General features: G+C 40.4%; 2 protein-coding genes across 2 annotated transcripts in view; both read left to right on the forward strand.

Annotated features, from left to right (window-relative positions):
- Positions 1-2,269: 2,269 nt before the first annotated feature.
- LOC128442923 (E3 ubiquitin/ISG15 ligase TRIM25) lies at positions 2,270-8,147 on the forward strand. The gene is made up of 4 exons (XM_053425549.1): positions 2,270-3,092; positions 4,108-4,247; positions 5,232-5,399; positions 5,638-8,147. Exons 1-4 carry the CDS (start codon positions 2,475-2,477, stop codon positions 6,344-6,346), a joined length of 1,635 nt encoding a protein of 544 aa, XP_053281524.1. The 5' UTR covers positions 2,270-2,474; the 3' UTR covers positions 6,347-8,147.
- Positions 8,148-8,542: 395 nt separating this feature from the next.
- LOC128442711 (MICOS complex subunit mic25a) overlaps positions 8,543-13,522 on the forward strand; it is a 51,479-nt gene continuing 46,499 nt past the window's right edge. Inside the window, exons 1-2 of the mRNA XM_053425277.1 lie at positions 8,543-8,740; positions 12,181-12,274. Coding sequence (XP_053281252.1) covers positions 8,657-8,740; positions 12,181-12,274 — 178 coding nt within the window. The 5' untranslated portion in view covers positions 8,543-8,656. The remainder of the gene's footprint in view (positions 8,741-12,180; positions 12,275-13,522) is intronic.

The following is a 13,522-nucleotide window of genomic DNA, read 5'->3' on the forward strand; positions in this document are numbered from 1 at the left end:
GACTGACATCTCTCAGTGGATGTCTGCAACACAGACTGCTAGGACCCTGGGTGTAACACTCGACAGTCAACTCTCCCTTACTGCCAAAATTACTGCAACAACCCAGTTCCTGTAGATACATGCTTCACAACATCAGGAGATTACGTCCCCTTCTCCCTGGTCATCTCACGCCTAGACTACTGTAACTCCCTCCTGGCAGTTCTACCTGCTATGGCTATCCGACCTTGGCAGCTCATCCAGAATGCAGCAGCTCGACTGGTTTTTAACCTACCTAAATTCACACACACTACTCCGCTCCTCCGCTCCCTTCACTGGTTAACAGTAGCTGGCAACATCCATTTCAAAACACTAGTATGTGTACCGTGCTGCAAACGGATCGGGTCCAGTCTACATCCGGTCTACATGGTCAAACGTTACACCCCAGCCCGTTCACTGGCTCTGCATCTGCCAATTGGCTTGCTGCTCCCTCCCTGCGAGCTAACCCTCAACAAAATCAGGACTGTTTTCTGTCCCGGCTCCTAAATGGTGGAACGAGCTCCCTAATGACATCAGGACAGCAGAAAGTTGACACATCTTCCGCCTCAAACAAAAAAAAAATCTCTTCCGGCTTTACCTTGAATAAAATGATAAAAATAGCACTTTGGCAGCACTTATAGTTCAGCTTTCTTGAAGAAAATGTTACTTTCTTGATTATTGTTGTTCTGAGCTTGTACCCTCATGGTTGAATGCACTTATTGTAAGTAGCTTGGATAAAAGCGTCAGCTAAATGAAATGTGATGGATAATTAACTTTGACTGAGCCAATTGAAACTGTGGTGTACTGGGTGTGGAAATTTAGAAGTCATTGTTCAAGCATGTTTTCTCCACTGCAGGTAAATTTCCTTGAACTGAAACAAAATATGATCACACCTTACAGCCTTTAAAGATACAGACACACAGCATAGAGATTTTTGTGGAACAGGGTGAGCCTTGCTTCCTTCAAGTCACAAAACTAACATGTCCCTCAGGAGATTTTATTAATGTTCTATGGCTGCACAGGAACAGAGAGGATGCTGTTTGGCTGTAGTGGTCAGGACAAGGACAGAGGTTAATGAGGGAACAGTGGTAGATGAAATGCTGTGTATTTCTTGATGTGAAGCACTTTGAGTGGTCATTAGAACACTACTATATAAATTATTTAGCTGTAACCTTCACAACCCTTTCAAAACTTAGTACTCACAAACGGCGGGCCTTAAAATAAATAATGTTACAATAATCAAATCTGAATAGTCTGCATAAAAAAGCAATTTAGCGTTGACAGAAAAGTCATGACATACCACAAATAACATACAGCTCAATGTATAACCTCCTGAGATTCATTTCAATATAAAATGCATGTACTCATACTTGAAGATTATACTTTTCCATTAATAAAGTTGTCATTTCATAGTTGACATATTTCTTCAAATTTCAATGATCCTGTCTCATTCATTTTTTATTTGTAAATCGTCAGACACTTCTAACTTTGTTTTGTACAGTATAATAATGAAGAACTGTGATGATTATCAGCAACAAAACATAATGGTGGATACGGTGAATAATGTACATATTTCACCGTTATTTTTGTTTTGTATATATGTTTTTAAATTGTAGGCTAGTCAATAAGTAAACAGCATCTATTTCATGAACTGAAACCTGTCATGAGGTCTTATGTAGGCTAATATGTCAAACAAGCAGTCAGGACACGGTACCTGCAGTTATCATTATCGTCACTGCTCTCGTCTGGATGGTTAAGCTCTTCACTTTCAATGCAATACTTTTCTTTTTTTCTGCCCCATCTTTGCTTTATATAGGTGACCTTAAAACACACCAAACATGGAACACTACAACACAGAAGGAGGTGGATGGGTATTTCCTCCCCAAAGTGTGTACAGTCAACAGGAGACGTGAGCCTGATGACACACTTCCTTGTGTGTATGGTACCTGCTTCCCCCATTTACAGTATTTGGACCAAGCACATGCAGAAACAGACTTGTGCACACTTCCATGCTTACAATGAACCAGACAGAGATGCCATGAGATAAAACTTTTCTCTTTTTGAGATTAAGTGCAATGCATTCCCTTCATTGAATTTTCTACAAGTTGTGCGGGGGAAATCCTTTGAGAAAGAGTTCTGAGAGCTTGTGTGTAAAACTCTCACGTGGAACATGTTTTTACCATCAACAGCAGCCATGATGCGGGTGTCAATTACTGGCATCACAGACGACCGGGCCTCTTGGAAAGGAATGTTGTCCTGCACCTCCTGCCATTCAGATAAATACATGATGATGATAGGCTGATGCCTTCCTCCTTTGCTCTGTATATATCCAGCTGTCGCTTCAGACTCACTTGTGGCCTCGAGAGACAAGAAAGCAGAGAAACAAAAGGTAGATATTTTTAGCAGAGGGCGTTGACAAGAAGAGAATTAACAGTAAGAAGATACCATCGCCTCTCAGCATGTCTTTGTCCAAGCCGGAGGAGCTGCTTGTGCACGAGCTGAGCTGTCCCATCTGCCTTCAGCTCTACTCCAACCCTGTGGTTCTCCCCTGTGGGCACAACTACTGCCGAGCTTGCATCTGCAAGTCCGTGGACAAGTGTGGCGAAACGCTCCCACGTTGCCCGGAGTGTCGAGAGGAATTTGAGGGCGTGCGCTCCCTCCAGAAGAACTTCAAACTCTGCGGCATCATTGAGGGTTACCAGGCCACCATACAGCATCTGGACAGGCAGCACGACACTTTGCCCCAGACCATGGAAGTTCTCTGCGACCACTGCATCGACCAGCCAGCGTTGGCTGTGAAGACCTGCCTGAAGTGTGAGGTGTCCCTGTGCTCCAGGCACCTTCAGAGACACCATGAGAAGGAGTCATTCAAAATGCACACCGTGGTGGAGCCTCTGAATGAGCTGGGGGTGAAGGGCTGCGCTGTCCACCATCAGCAACTCGAGTACTTCTGTTCCAATGACATGACATCGCTTTGCAGCACATGCTTCATACAGGGCAATCACAAGAACCATGATGTGCTCACCTTCAGCGTGGCCGAAGAAGAGATGAGGCGGTCACTGGCGAGCTGCAATAAGGTAGTTTTAAATTGCTTTTACAGGCTTTAACAGGACCTTTACTATTACTCCGTTTTTTTAACATCTATAATGTGTGGAATCAGTGTCAAAAGAAAGCGTTTTCTCTTTCACTGATCAAATTCCTGAATAATTAAATAATTGACAAGACGATTGCTGGATGGAAAGCTATTTGGTATTAATATAAGAGAGAATTACACACACTCGGATGAAATTGGTGCCTATATATTAATTTGCTCACAGTAAGTCAGTGTGAAATATTTTCATTATGAAGTACAATTTGACAAATATGGATAAAAAGAATAATAGGACACTCAGTACAGTCTCCTTACATTTAATCAAATCACACCAGATTTCACACATTCATAGACATTAGTTCACTGAATCTGACGGTGAATACTGTTATATAAAAATGAGGACATCATATTTTATGCTTATTGTGAAACATTGATGGAAACATTTGAGATTTGAATAAAGTGACTACGTGGAAACCACTGAATGACAACAATACAAAAACTTGAAGAACCTGTTTAAGTAACAATGATAACGTGAGATCTCAGTTACAGGTGACTAAGTTAAATGAAGAAGTACTGAGCCCTTGTTCCAAAAAGTCTGAAATTATATCAAGATAAAAACATGAATATCAATCAATATGATAATGTCCCAGTTTTATTCATTTTGAGTTTAAAGCCTGATTACTGCTCCTGAGTGAAGGTTGTGAGTTTAAACACATTTTAATTGTGTGTTAATACCTTCCCACTGTGCTTACACAACACATAGGCTATTTTAATAATGATTGAACTTTTGCTATATTGTGATTATTATTTTTTTATTTTTTTGCCCAGCCCCAACAGTAATGTCAATTCACAGAGATCATGGGAATGGAAGAGCAGCTGTGAGAGTGTCACATGAGAATATGCTCTCTGTGTTTTCCCTGAGTCAGAAAAGAACAACCAGTCATTCCAGATTTTCCTCCTGCTGTGTTTAACACACAAATGCATTGAATGTGTGTTTGCAGCTTGTGTCCTGCAGGCTGCAGATGACCGAAACTCTCCTTCAGAAAACGGCAGAGGAGCAGGGAGCCTCCGAAGCCATAGGTGACAAACTGATCAACAAGGCTGTCTCACTCCTGGACAGTATGGCTGCACTTGTGGACAGGTAATAGATTGTACATGTACGGGTAGAGATTATCCTCAAGCAGATACACTGACGTACTGAAGGATGTTTTAAACGCTCTGTAGTTCCTGAAATGGTGTCTTATATCATAAGTTATAATTAAGTTTTATGTGAGAGCTTTCTGCTAGTCTCTCTCACCTCCTCTCACCGGTGTGACGTTAGACTCTGATGGCAAAATGCGGGTGTGGTTGCTGATGTTTCTAGGCCAAATCTGAACAAAGCAGACCCACACAGTCCACAGCAAATGTTTTGACTTAAACTCTTAATAATAATATGTCAGCAAATTTTTTATTTGTCAAACTTTGAGTTGGCTCACCTAGACACTGAGCACAGCGGGTGACAGTAAATATGTTAGTGGAACTGTCCTTCAGTCGCCTTATGTCGGTTTATTATAATCATCAAGTCACAATTTGTCTCTAAAATAGAATTATTTTAATCCATTAAAAAACCATCCAGTCTTAATGCACATTATTTAAACAATTTATTTAAATTAGTAAGATGTAATAACCTTATTTCAAAGGGGAAAATGAGTGAACTTCATTATCATATAAAGGTGACTGAAAAGGAGTTTCACAGGATTGTTCTGCCTTTGTCAGAAATTGGCACTGATTGAACAATAACACACGTTCCTTCTTAAGGCTGGACAAGCCAGACCAGGGAGGGACTGTGTAGATTAAAACTGAAATAAGATTTCATCTAATGAATGAGGTTCAACTGCATTTTATTGCCTAGGAGTAAACCTTTCACCCGAAATATGATCAGTGAACTAACGTCAGGGATTATTCAAAGTTTTAATAAATGTAGGATGTCTCATTATTCATTAGTTTAAAAGTCTGTCGTGGGTAAGTAGTTGAATATTAATGCTAGTGATGATAATTAAAATGAATAACTCTTGTAGGTGGATCACCCTTATGATGTGACCTGTTTTAACCTCCTATTTATGTACTATTGTTGTTTTGCTTTCAGGTACAGGGAGCGTCTGCGTGTGCTTTTGGAGGAGGAGAGAGGCCAGCGCAGGAATAGCTGGCAGCTCGGAGTGAGTGCACTGGAAGAGCAACAGCAGCAGTTACTGGATGCCCAGCGAAGTGCAACACAGGCCCTGAGTGAGACTGACCCATACGTCTTCATACACAGGTACACCAGAACTAAAGTAATTCTCTCTCTAAAGTCTACTTGTAGAATAATGAAGCTTCAGACCTGAATGACAAAGCTTTTATTTTGATGAATTGTGAACTTGGGTCAAAGGATTGTGTGGATTATAATATGTGTCACACATACAGTATGAGTTTAGAAATTCTATCCCAGTCCCTTTATAAAGATCTGTTTGTTCATGTTTGTGGAAATGAAGTGAGGAACCTTCTCTGCTCATTAGGTTCCTGACAATTGAAAATCAGATGAGAAAGGTTGTGGACGTCCCCGTTCCCTCCACAATCCCATCAAAGGCACCGCTCAACACCAGGAGTCTCCAGGGAGGCCTCAAAACCCAGGACTTCCGCTCAGAAATGAACCGCTTCCTGGATTCACTTCACATCATCCTCAACCCGCTGGACCTCTCCTTCAACATCTTCACCGCCCATCCCAGCCTGATCGTGTCCAATGATCTGCGTACGGTCAAGTACAGCTCCAGCAAGCAGCCTTACCCAGAGCACCCGGAGCGTTTCACAAGTGCACCACAGGTTCTGTGCAGCCAAGGTTTCTCAAGTGGTGAGCATGTATGGGTGGTGGAGGTGGGGGCCAACAGCATGTGGTCACTGGGCGTGTGTTACAAGAGCATCCCGCGCCGTGGGGACCACAGTCGTCTGGGACACAACTCTGTGTCCTGGCGACTGCAGTGGAAAAACGGCAAGCTGACAGTGTGCCAGTCCTCCGCTAATGTGGCTCTGGGAGAAACGACTATCTATCCGCTGAGGATTGAGGTAGCGTTGGACTACGAGGGGGGCACGTTATCGTTCCATAGCACCAAAGGGCGCAGGGATCACCTGCATACCTTCAGGGCTGTGTTTAGGGAGCCAGTTTACCCAGTGTTTGGTATTCAATCCAACACACCAGATTCCTGGATCACTCTGAACAATGGGATGTGAAATGTCAATTTCTAAATACTTTCCTTGCATATTTGTCTGTTCAACCAAGTAAACTGGCCTAAATCCTGAGGTGGAGGAAGTAAAAGTAAAATTACCCTACTCCTTTTCTACTTGAGTTAAAGTAAGTGCTGTTAAATGTAGTTAAAGTATTACAAGTAAAAGGACTTGCTGAGTGAAGCCTGTTCTCTAATGCAAAACTCTACTTCATCATTATGGTTGAGTCTCAGCCTTTTCCAGATCTATGTTAGATGTTGGTTAACCAGTGATGCTACTGCTGCAGTGGGAGGGTTCTTATGTTACGTGCGCGCTCTGATTGGATCAGTGATTTGTTCCCCTCTTATTATTGATTAATTTAAAAATTGTAAAAAACAAACATCAATTTGTAGCACAATGTATTGTAAAGATGTTACAAGAAGAACATTTGCTGATGGGTAAAAGTGAAAAGTACCTGAAAATAAATCTACTTAATATGCTATACACCATTTTATGATGCCATGCTATTAAAATGTTTATTTACTATTTAGCATGACTGCATTACAAAAATTACTAATCATATGAGATCATTTGTTTACAATAATTGTTTTGTTTCTCATGATCAGGATAATTTAGATGCGGTTTAGATCTGGTTCCAAGTCCTCTCCCACATTACAGTAAACACCTCTGTCTAAATTACTCAGAGTGAGATCATTACAGACCTATTTCTATTTTACCTTTCCTCAGTACACTTCAATGGAAAATTCTTCATAACCAACATCTTGTTTGTTGAACCAATAACAGCATTTTGGAAAAGCAAACCGCAGCACTGACGCAGCACTGACATTTGTAAAATGACCTGAGAATCGGAGTGGATGTGTTAAATGTCTCCCTCAGATTTCAGTGCAGCTTTTGATACGATCGAAGATTTTAATTGACCGACTTGAGAAATGGGTTTACTTGGATGCTCGTGATCTGTGTAATTTCCGTTTTTTCATGATTCATGCTTCCACTGGGGAACATCGCTATATCATTTACTGACAATACACAGCTTTTTTCTTCAGGGAACTGGATGCTCTTATTGCCTACCTCAAGGACAGGAATCTATGAATAGGTAAAAGCTTTCTTAATCTAAATGAGGATATAAAAAAACAGAGGTAGGCAACTTTTAACCGGCCCTAAAACGGCAAGATTATACTCGCTCTATGTTTGATAGTCTCAGCACATTGATTAAAACACATTTTCAATTTAACAAGGTTATTAGAATATAATTTTTTTAAAGTCCGATTTTTTTCCGACTCGGATTCTACAATGCTCATTTACACTTAACAATTTAAATTTAAATCGTTGTAATTCCCTTTTTTACCGTATTACTAAAAAGTCAAAAAGAAAGCATAAACTATTTCAGAATGTTATCTGTATATTTTAGAATTGATTATTTCTAATTGATTTAAGTTGTTTATAAATAATCTTACTCTTACCTACATCTTTCCTTTTATAATGACCCATGCCCTAACTGAAAAAAAGCCTAAATGGCTGACAGATGCATTGGGGGGAGGTTTGTTTCCTCATTTTAATATATGTTCATGTTAAAATCAATTAAAAGTCTTTGCAATGAAATGTCAAATGTTGTTTTAATTTTTAGATCATTATACGATTGCATTCTGATCTTTTGCATACACCATTAAAAAGTCAAAAAAGTCAACTATTCATGTTTCATCCTATTTTCTTATTTGTGTTAACATTTGATTAATGTCCACTGCACGACTTTGAAAATCAAATGTCACGATTTTTATATGGTCAAGGTTAAAATAAAAATGCAAACTGCCCTGATGTGTTTTCATTTCATTTCTTTTTACTGAAGTATAATATGTGGGAAATGAAAAGGCTGATATGGCTTTTGCTGATATGGCTATTTTTTTTCTTCAGATTTAATATAGTGTTCCGTAGGCTTGCACAGATTTAAAAGTGAATTCATTTAAGAGTTTAAGGTTTGACACTGGGGTTGCCAGATTGGGCCATTGACAGGACACTAACAACGTCTCGGTCATAAATTGCTTTACTTAAATACACATGATTTTACTTAAATACAAATACAAAAGTAAACACATTCAGAATGAATCTTCTTCATGAACAATTTTAATTAGTTGCTTAATCTCCCAGATAAACACAGTCTGGGTTTTACATATCACTACGAAAGGGGGATGCCTGCGAAGAATCTGGCAACCCCGATCCCATCTGTCACAGATTCTGTCCCCGGGCTGGACGCTAACATCATCTTTTCATGACGCTGTCATCCCCGTCCATTCGCAGAGGTGACACTTTACCAACACAACCATGGGCTCTGGGGAGAGTACAACCAGGAAGGTGTCGTTCGGCGTGGACGATGAGGACAGAGTCCGGATTCTCCGTGGAGTCAAGGTAATGCTAATCTGGCTAGCGCTTGATAAGCCATGCTAATCTTTTTATATGGCAGTCTACGGTGCTGCCCGGTGCTAACTAGCTGTTAGCGTGTGGCTGGTACAGCTGACCCGGTGGTCCACGGTTCCCTCTGGGTGTCAGGCAGTGTGGCGCCGGTTGAAGCTGGAGGAGGAGGATGTGAGGAGAGGGGCAGTGACAGGTTGATGTGCGACCTGGGGCTATTTCAACATGCATCTTATTCCCTGCACCAGACCTCATCCCCAATACGCTACATGGTAGAGGTGTGCCTTGCTCATCGGCTCAGGAACATATCTGGCATGTGATTAGTGTCTTTTAGCAACAGTCAACGTGTGCTGGTACATTCGGCGTGGTTATTATCCACCTGGCAGGACCAGGACCAGTGGAAATCCCCCATTTCCACAGCTCAACCAGATCCTGTCCTGGTTTGCTAACACCAGGGCGTCCAGGTCGCACCTAGGTGAACCAAGTGTTAACCTTCGCCGGTGCTTGAGGTGAACATGTCGGCTGCACTGTGGATGTGATGCAAAGTCAACAAGGGGATAATCTTGTGCCTCATGGGCGTAGCCGAGAGAAACTCGGTGGTTTTACATTTTCTTTTTTTTCCGCATGGAGTCTGATGTTGTGAGCCTAATGACAGCGCTGCCTTCCATTGCTTCGGGATTTGTGGGATTTTTGCCTACTGCAAGTCATGACCAACAAATGAATCGATGATTTAACTTTATAGGAAGCCACAAATATAACACTGCTCAATACTGAAACCTTTTAAATATAGTTAATCGTGGGGACTTAAAAAAACATCTATTTTGTATGATTATAGCTTGTTTGCACAATTAATCATATTACAATGGAGGTCGATTGAGATCACTAGGGCTGCAACTAATCATTATTTTCATCATCACTTAAATAATCAACTGTTTTTTTTAAAGTAATTGCTTAATTATTGTGTCTATAACATGATGGGAAAGAGTGAAATGTTTATACACTGATCAACTGAGGTCATCAAATGTCACATTTTATGTTCAACAGTCCAAACTCCATTGATATTCAGTTAATCCTCAAATCTGAAAAAGAAATACATTAAACCCCACATTTAAGAAGCTAAGAACGACAAGAAAATATTACTATTTAGTCAGTAAAACAATTGCAGATTAATTATCTGGTAATGACCTATTGGTTAATTGGCTAAATTTTTGACACAGATTCTGTTTAATTTTCAATAGCAGTATAACATAAATGAAAACAGTTTTAAAAAAGTTCGCTTGACAGAATGCAAAGACTATTGATATACAAATATCTTGAGTTCTTTTACATTTCTTTTTACAATTAAAAAATATATCAGTATTCAGTACACCTTGACCCTCACAACCTTTTGGGTGTGTTTCCATATGGAGCACTCTCCTGACCCCATCTAACATCAGTTAAAGGGATATTTCACTGAAAAATGAAAATACACTCATTATCTAACTACCACTATGGCAATGGAGGGCTGGGTGAACTGATTGAGTCCAAAAAACACTTCTGGAGTTCCAAGGATAAGATGTAGCCAAATCCAAGATCCATGAAGTAACTGGTGACTCCTTCTTCAGATGTAAAAAAACATAACATGCCTCAATACTGCTTGTGTGGTGTCATCCAAGTGTCTAGACTCTAGAAGCCCCGACATTCATATTCGACTTGAACAGTAACATTTACACTGTGTTTTAAGCCTAAATGTCCACTAATATCCTCCTCAGAGGTTTAGGATCACGTTCTCACTGACACACCAGAAAACTGTATGCACTATAGCCCAAAGACATGCACTAGCTGTGTGTTCGTATCGCTACATCCGCTAGCATCGCTAGAAATGTAATGGACATTTAGACTTAAAAAACACAATGTAGGTGACGTTGTTTCAAGTCGAATAAGAATTTCGGGGCTTTGATGACACCACACAAGCAGGATGGAGTCATGTTATGTTTTTTCCATGTTGTTTTATTTGGTCTGAGAAAGAGGTTGCCTTGGCTGCAACACTGTTTACCCCTGAGACTCCTAAAGGGTTTTGTGGACGCAAACACTTCACCCACCCCTCCATCGGTATAGTGGTGAGTAGATAATGAGTGAATTTAAATTTTCCCGTGAACTATCCCTTTAAGATATCAGCTTGTGGTTTAACCATGATCTCTTTTTATTCCACTTGTATTCAAGCACCCACAGAGAATGTGTGAATGTCTGTGGGGTGATTGAATCTGTAGCATTCCTCCTATCTGAGAACTTGTTGGATCAAAAATTGACAAATTTCAAGGAGGATTTGAATTCACCTTTAAATCTAGCTTTATATAGTCAACCAAATGCAAGCTGTTACGGTTTGAAGGAGGAGATGGACCCAGGATGCAGAGGTTATAACAAAAGGGGATTTAATATACAAAAAGGTCTTAAATAAGACAAAAACAAAACAGGAATACTAACAAAAGTTACACTGGCAACAAGGCGCACGGAGAACAAGGAACGAGGAAGCAGGAGAAGCTGGTCGAAACAGCAGGAACAAACCATCTCTCACGACGTGTGGAGAAAACAACGAGTACAACCCGACACCAGACAAAGGGAAACAGAGGCTTAAATACACAGCAGGAAGGCCGGGGCAATTACACCAGGTGAAACACATGAGGATTGGAGATCACAATCACAGACAGGAAGTGAGACACCGAGAAGCTGAAACAAGACAGTGAGAGCAAGGCTACAAAATAAAACAGGAAATAGAAAACACACAGACGACTGAAAATAACAAACTAAAATGACAGGACACCACACAAGCTTGTCAAAGTATAAAAACCTTTGGATTGCCATTGATAAACCACAGAAGTTTAATTTTAATAGTTGTGTTTCTTCCATGCATTACAGTGATTGTGAACTTGTTTGTAAAAATGTAAAAAGCAAAAACAAAGAGGCTTACAGATAATGAATTGGCAGCGCCGCCTGAACATTCACATGCTATGAGTCATAGAAACAGTGAGTCAGTGACTCCAGTCGTTTTTGGTGTAGCTAAGTTTAACCATTTCCTTGGAGACACACACACACACACACATACACACGCACGCACGCACGCACACGCACACACACAAACGAAGTACAGCTGCAATGATCCTCTGTTTTTTGGGGGATACTTGGCCGTTTCATGTGTTTCCTCAAGCCAAAGGATTAAAAAGATGAAAGAATGATTTTCATTTGAATAAAGATGACACCACATGATGTGCATGATATGCTTCATAGTCTAGTAAACTTTTATTAGGTTGTTTGAAAGGGAGGCCTAACATTGTTATGTGATGAAAACAAAATGAGGGAGAAAAAAGCATTTAATTTCTTTTCAGTTCTGTGTTGATTCTGTACCTCTAGACTGCCAATCCTTGTCATTTTGTAATTTGCCCTGTATCCCCTCTATTTAGCTGTCAGAAGATGTTCTACAGAGGATGAAGGGAGTAGCCAACATTGCTCCAGTGCGCACACCATCGGCAAACTCAAGCACGCAGAAAGACACAGGTACCATTCACCTTTTGGCCAGTGTGTCCATTACCTGGCTGCATTGTATTCCTCTTTTATTAGAGCTGATCTGGCAGGTTGCATCTCTGGAGCATGAAATGCAAATGTAAACAAATGCCTGTTTGAATTGTCAGTTAACTGAGTTATAACAATTTAAATCCTACATTTACTAATGAACACGGCCCTGCTCATGTCAACACTTTAGAATGTAAGGGTCAGTTGAGAAGAGAAAAAAAGAAAAGGAAAAGCGTGCTAGGCAAGTCTTCAGTCGACATGAAAACCTCAGCCCAGATGTGATGGAGCCAGAACGAGTGTCTCTGAGATGTTAAAGGTGTTAAAGTCTGCTGTCCCAGTTAATGTCCATCCATCATCTATTCTTTAAGAGTCATAAGGAGGCTGGAGCTAATGCCGGCTGACATTGGGTGAGGGGGAGATACATCCTGGAGAGATCCACAGCATATGGCAGAGCCAACATATAGAGACAAACAATCATGTTCCACCACTACATTCACACCTAGGTTTGCTAATAAATGTAACCTGCACGTATGGACAGTAAGACAAAGGCAGACTAACCCAGGGAAAACCCTCACAGACATGAGGACGACGTGCAAACTTTGTGTTGTGCTGTTTGCATGCTGTCAACACAGGTACTTACAGTGATTGTACTTGCACACATTGTGTGTTATGCAAAAGAGATTCAAAACGTTTTCTTTTTTTTATTAAATGTGTTGCAGAATAATTACAGATTTAGACGCGACAGGTGAATGCCAGCACAGATTTTAGACACATCAAGGTCAGATGACTCAAACTGAAGTGCCGCACTTACACAGTCATACGTGTGTAATGTCTTTTGACGTCACGGTGGATATAAAAGGAACTGCAGTACAAATTGGAGGCATGAACATTGAAAGACAAGACAGTAATAATAATCATAATCAGTAAACATGGAACAGTTAATCAATAGAAATCTAGTAATTACTGTATTGACCCGTGGACCAGATTACCTTGGTTATAAGAGCCCCCTAAATCTATTTTTCCAAAACAAGGTCTTGGAAACAATGATATAAATATATAAAAAATTTACTCTTTGAGATCCAGAGCTCCAGAGCTTGGATGTTAATCCAAATATAAGGCTCAATTAAATAAAAATGTAAATATCTTATTTATCTTTTGTCTCTCAGGCACTTACTGTCACACTCTTCTGTCTGGTTCTGAGGAGGATCATTGTCTCTGATAGTTATATCCCCC

The sequence above is a fragment of the Pleuronectes platessa genome, chromosome 6 (genome assembly GCF_947347685.1).
Source record: "Pleuronectes platessa chromosome 6, fPlePla1.1, whole genome shotgun sequence".
NCBI classification, from domain to species: domain Eukaryota; kingdom Metazoa; phylum Chordata; class Actinopteri; order Pleuronectiformes; family Pleuronectidae; genus Pleuronectes; species Pleuronectes platessa.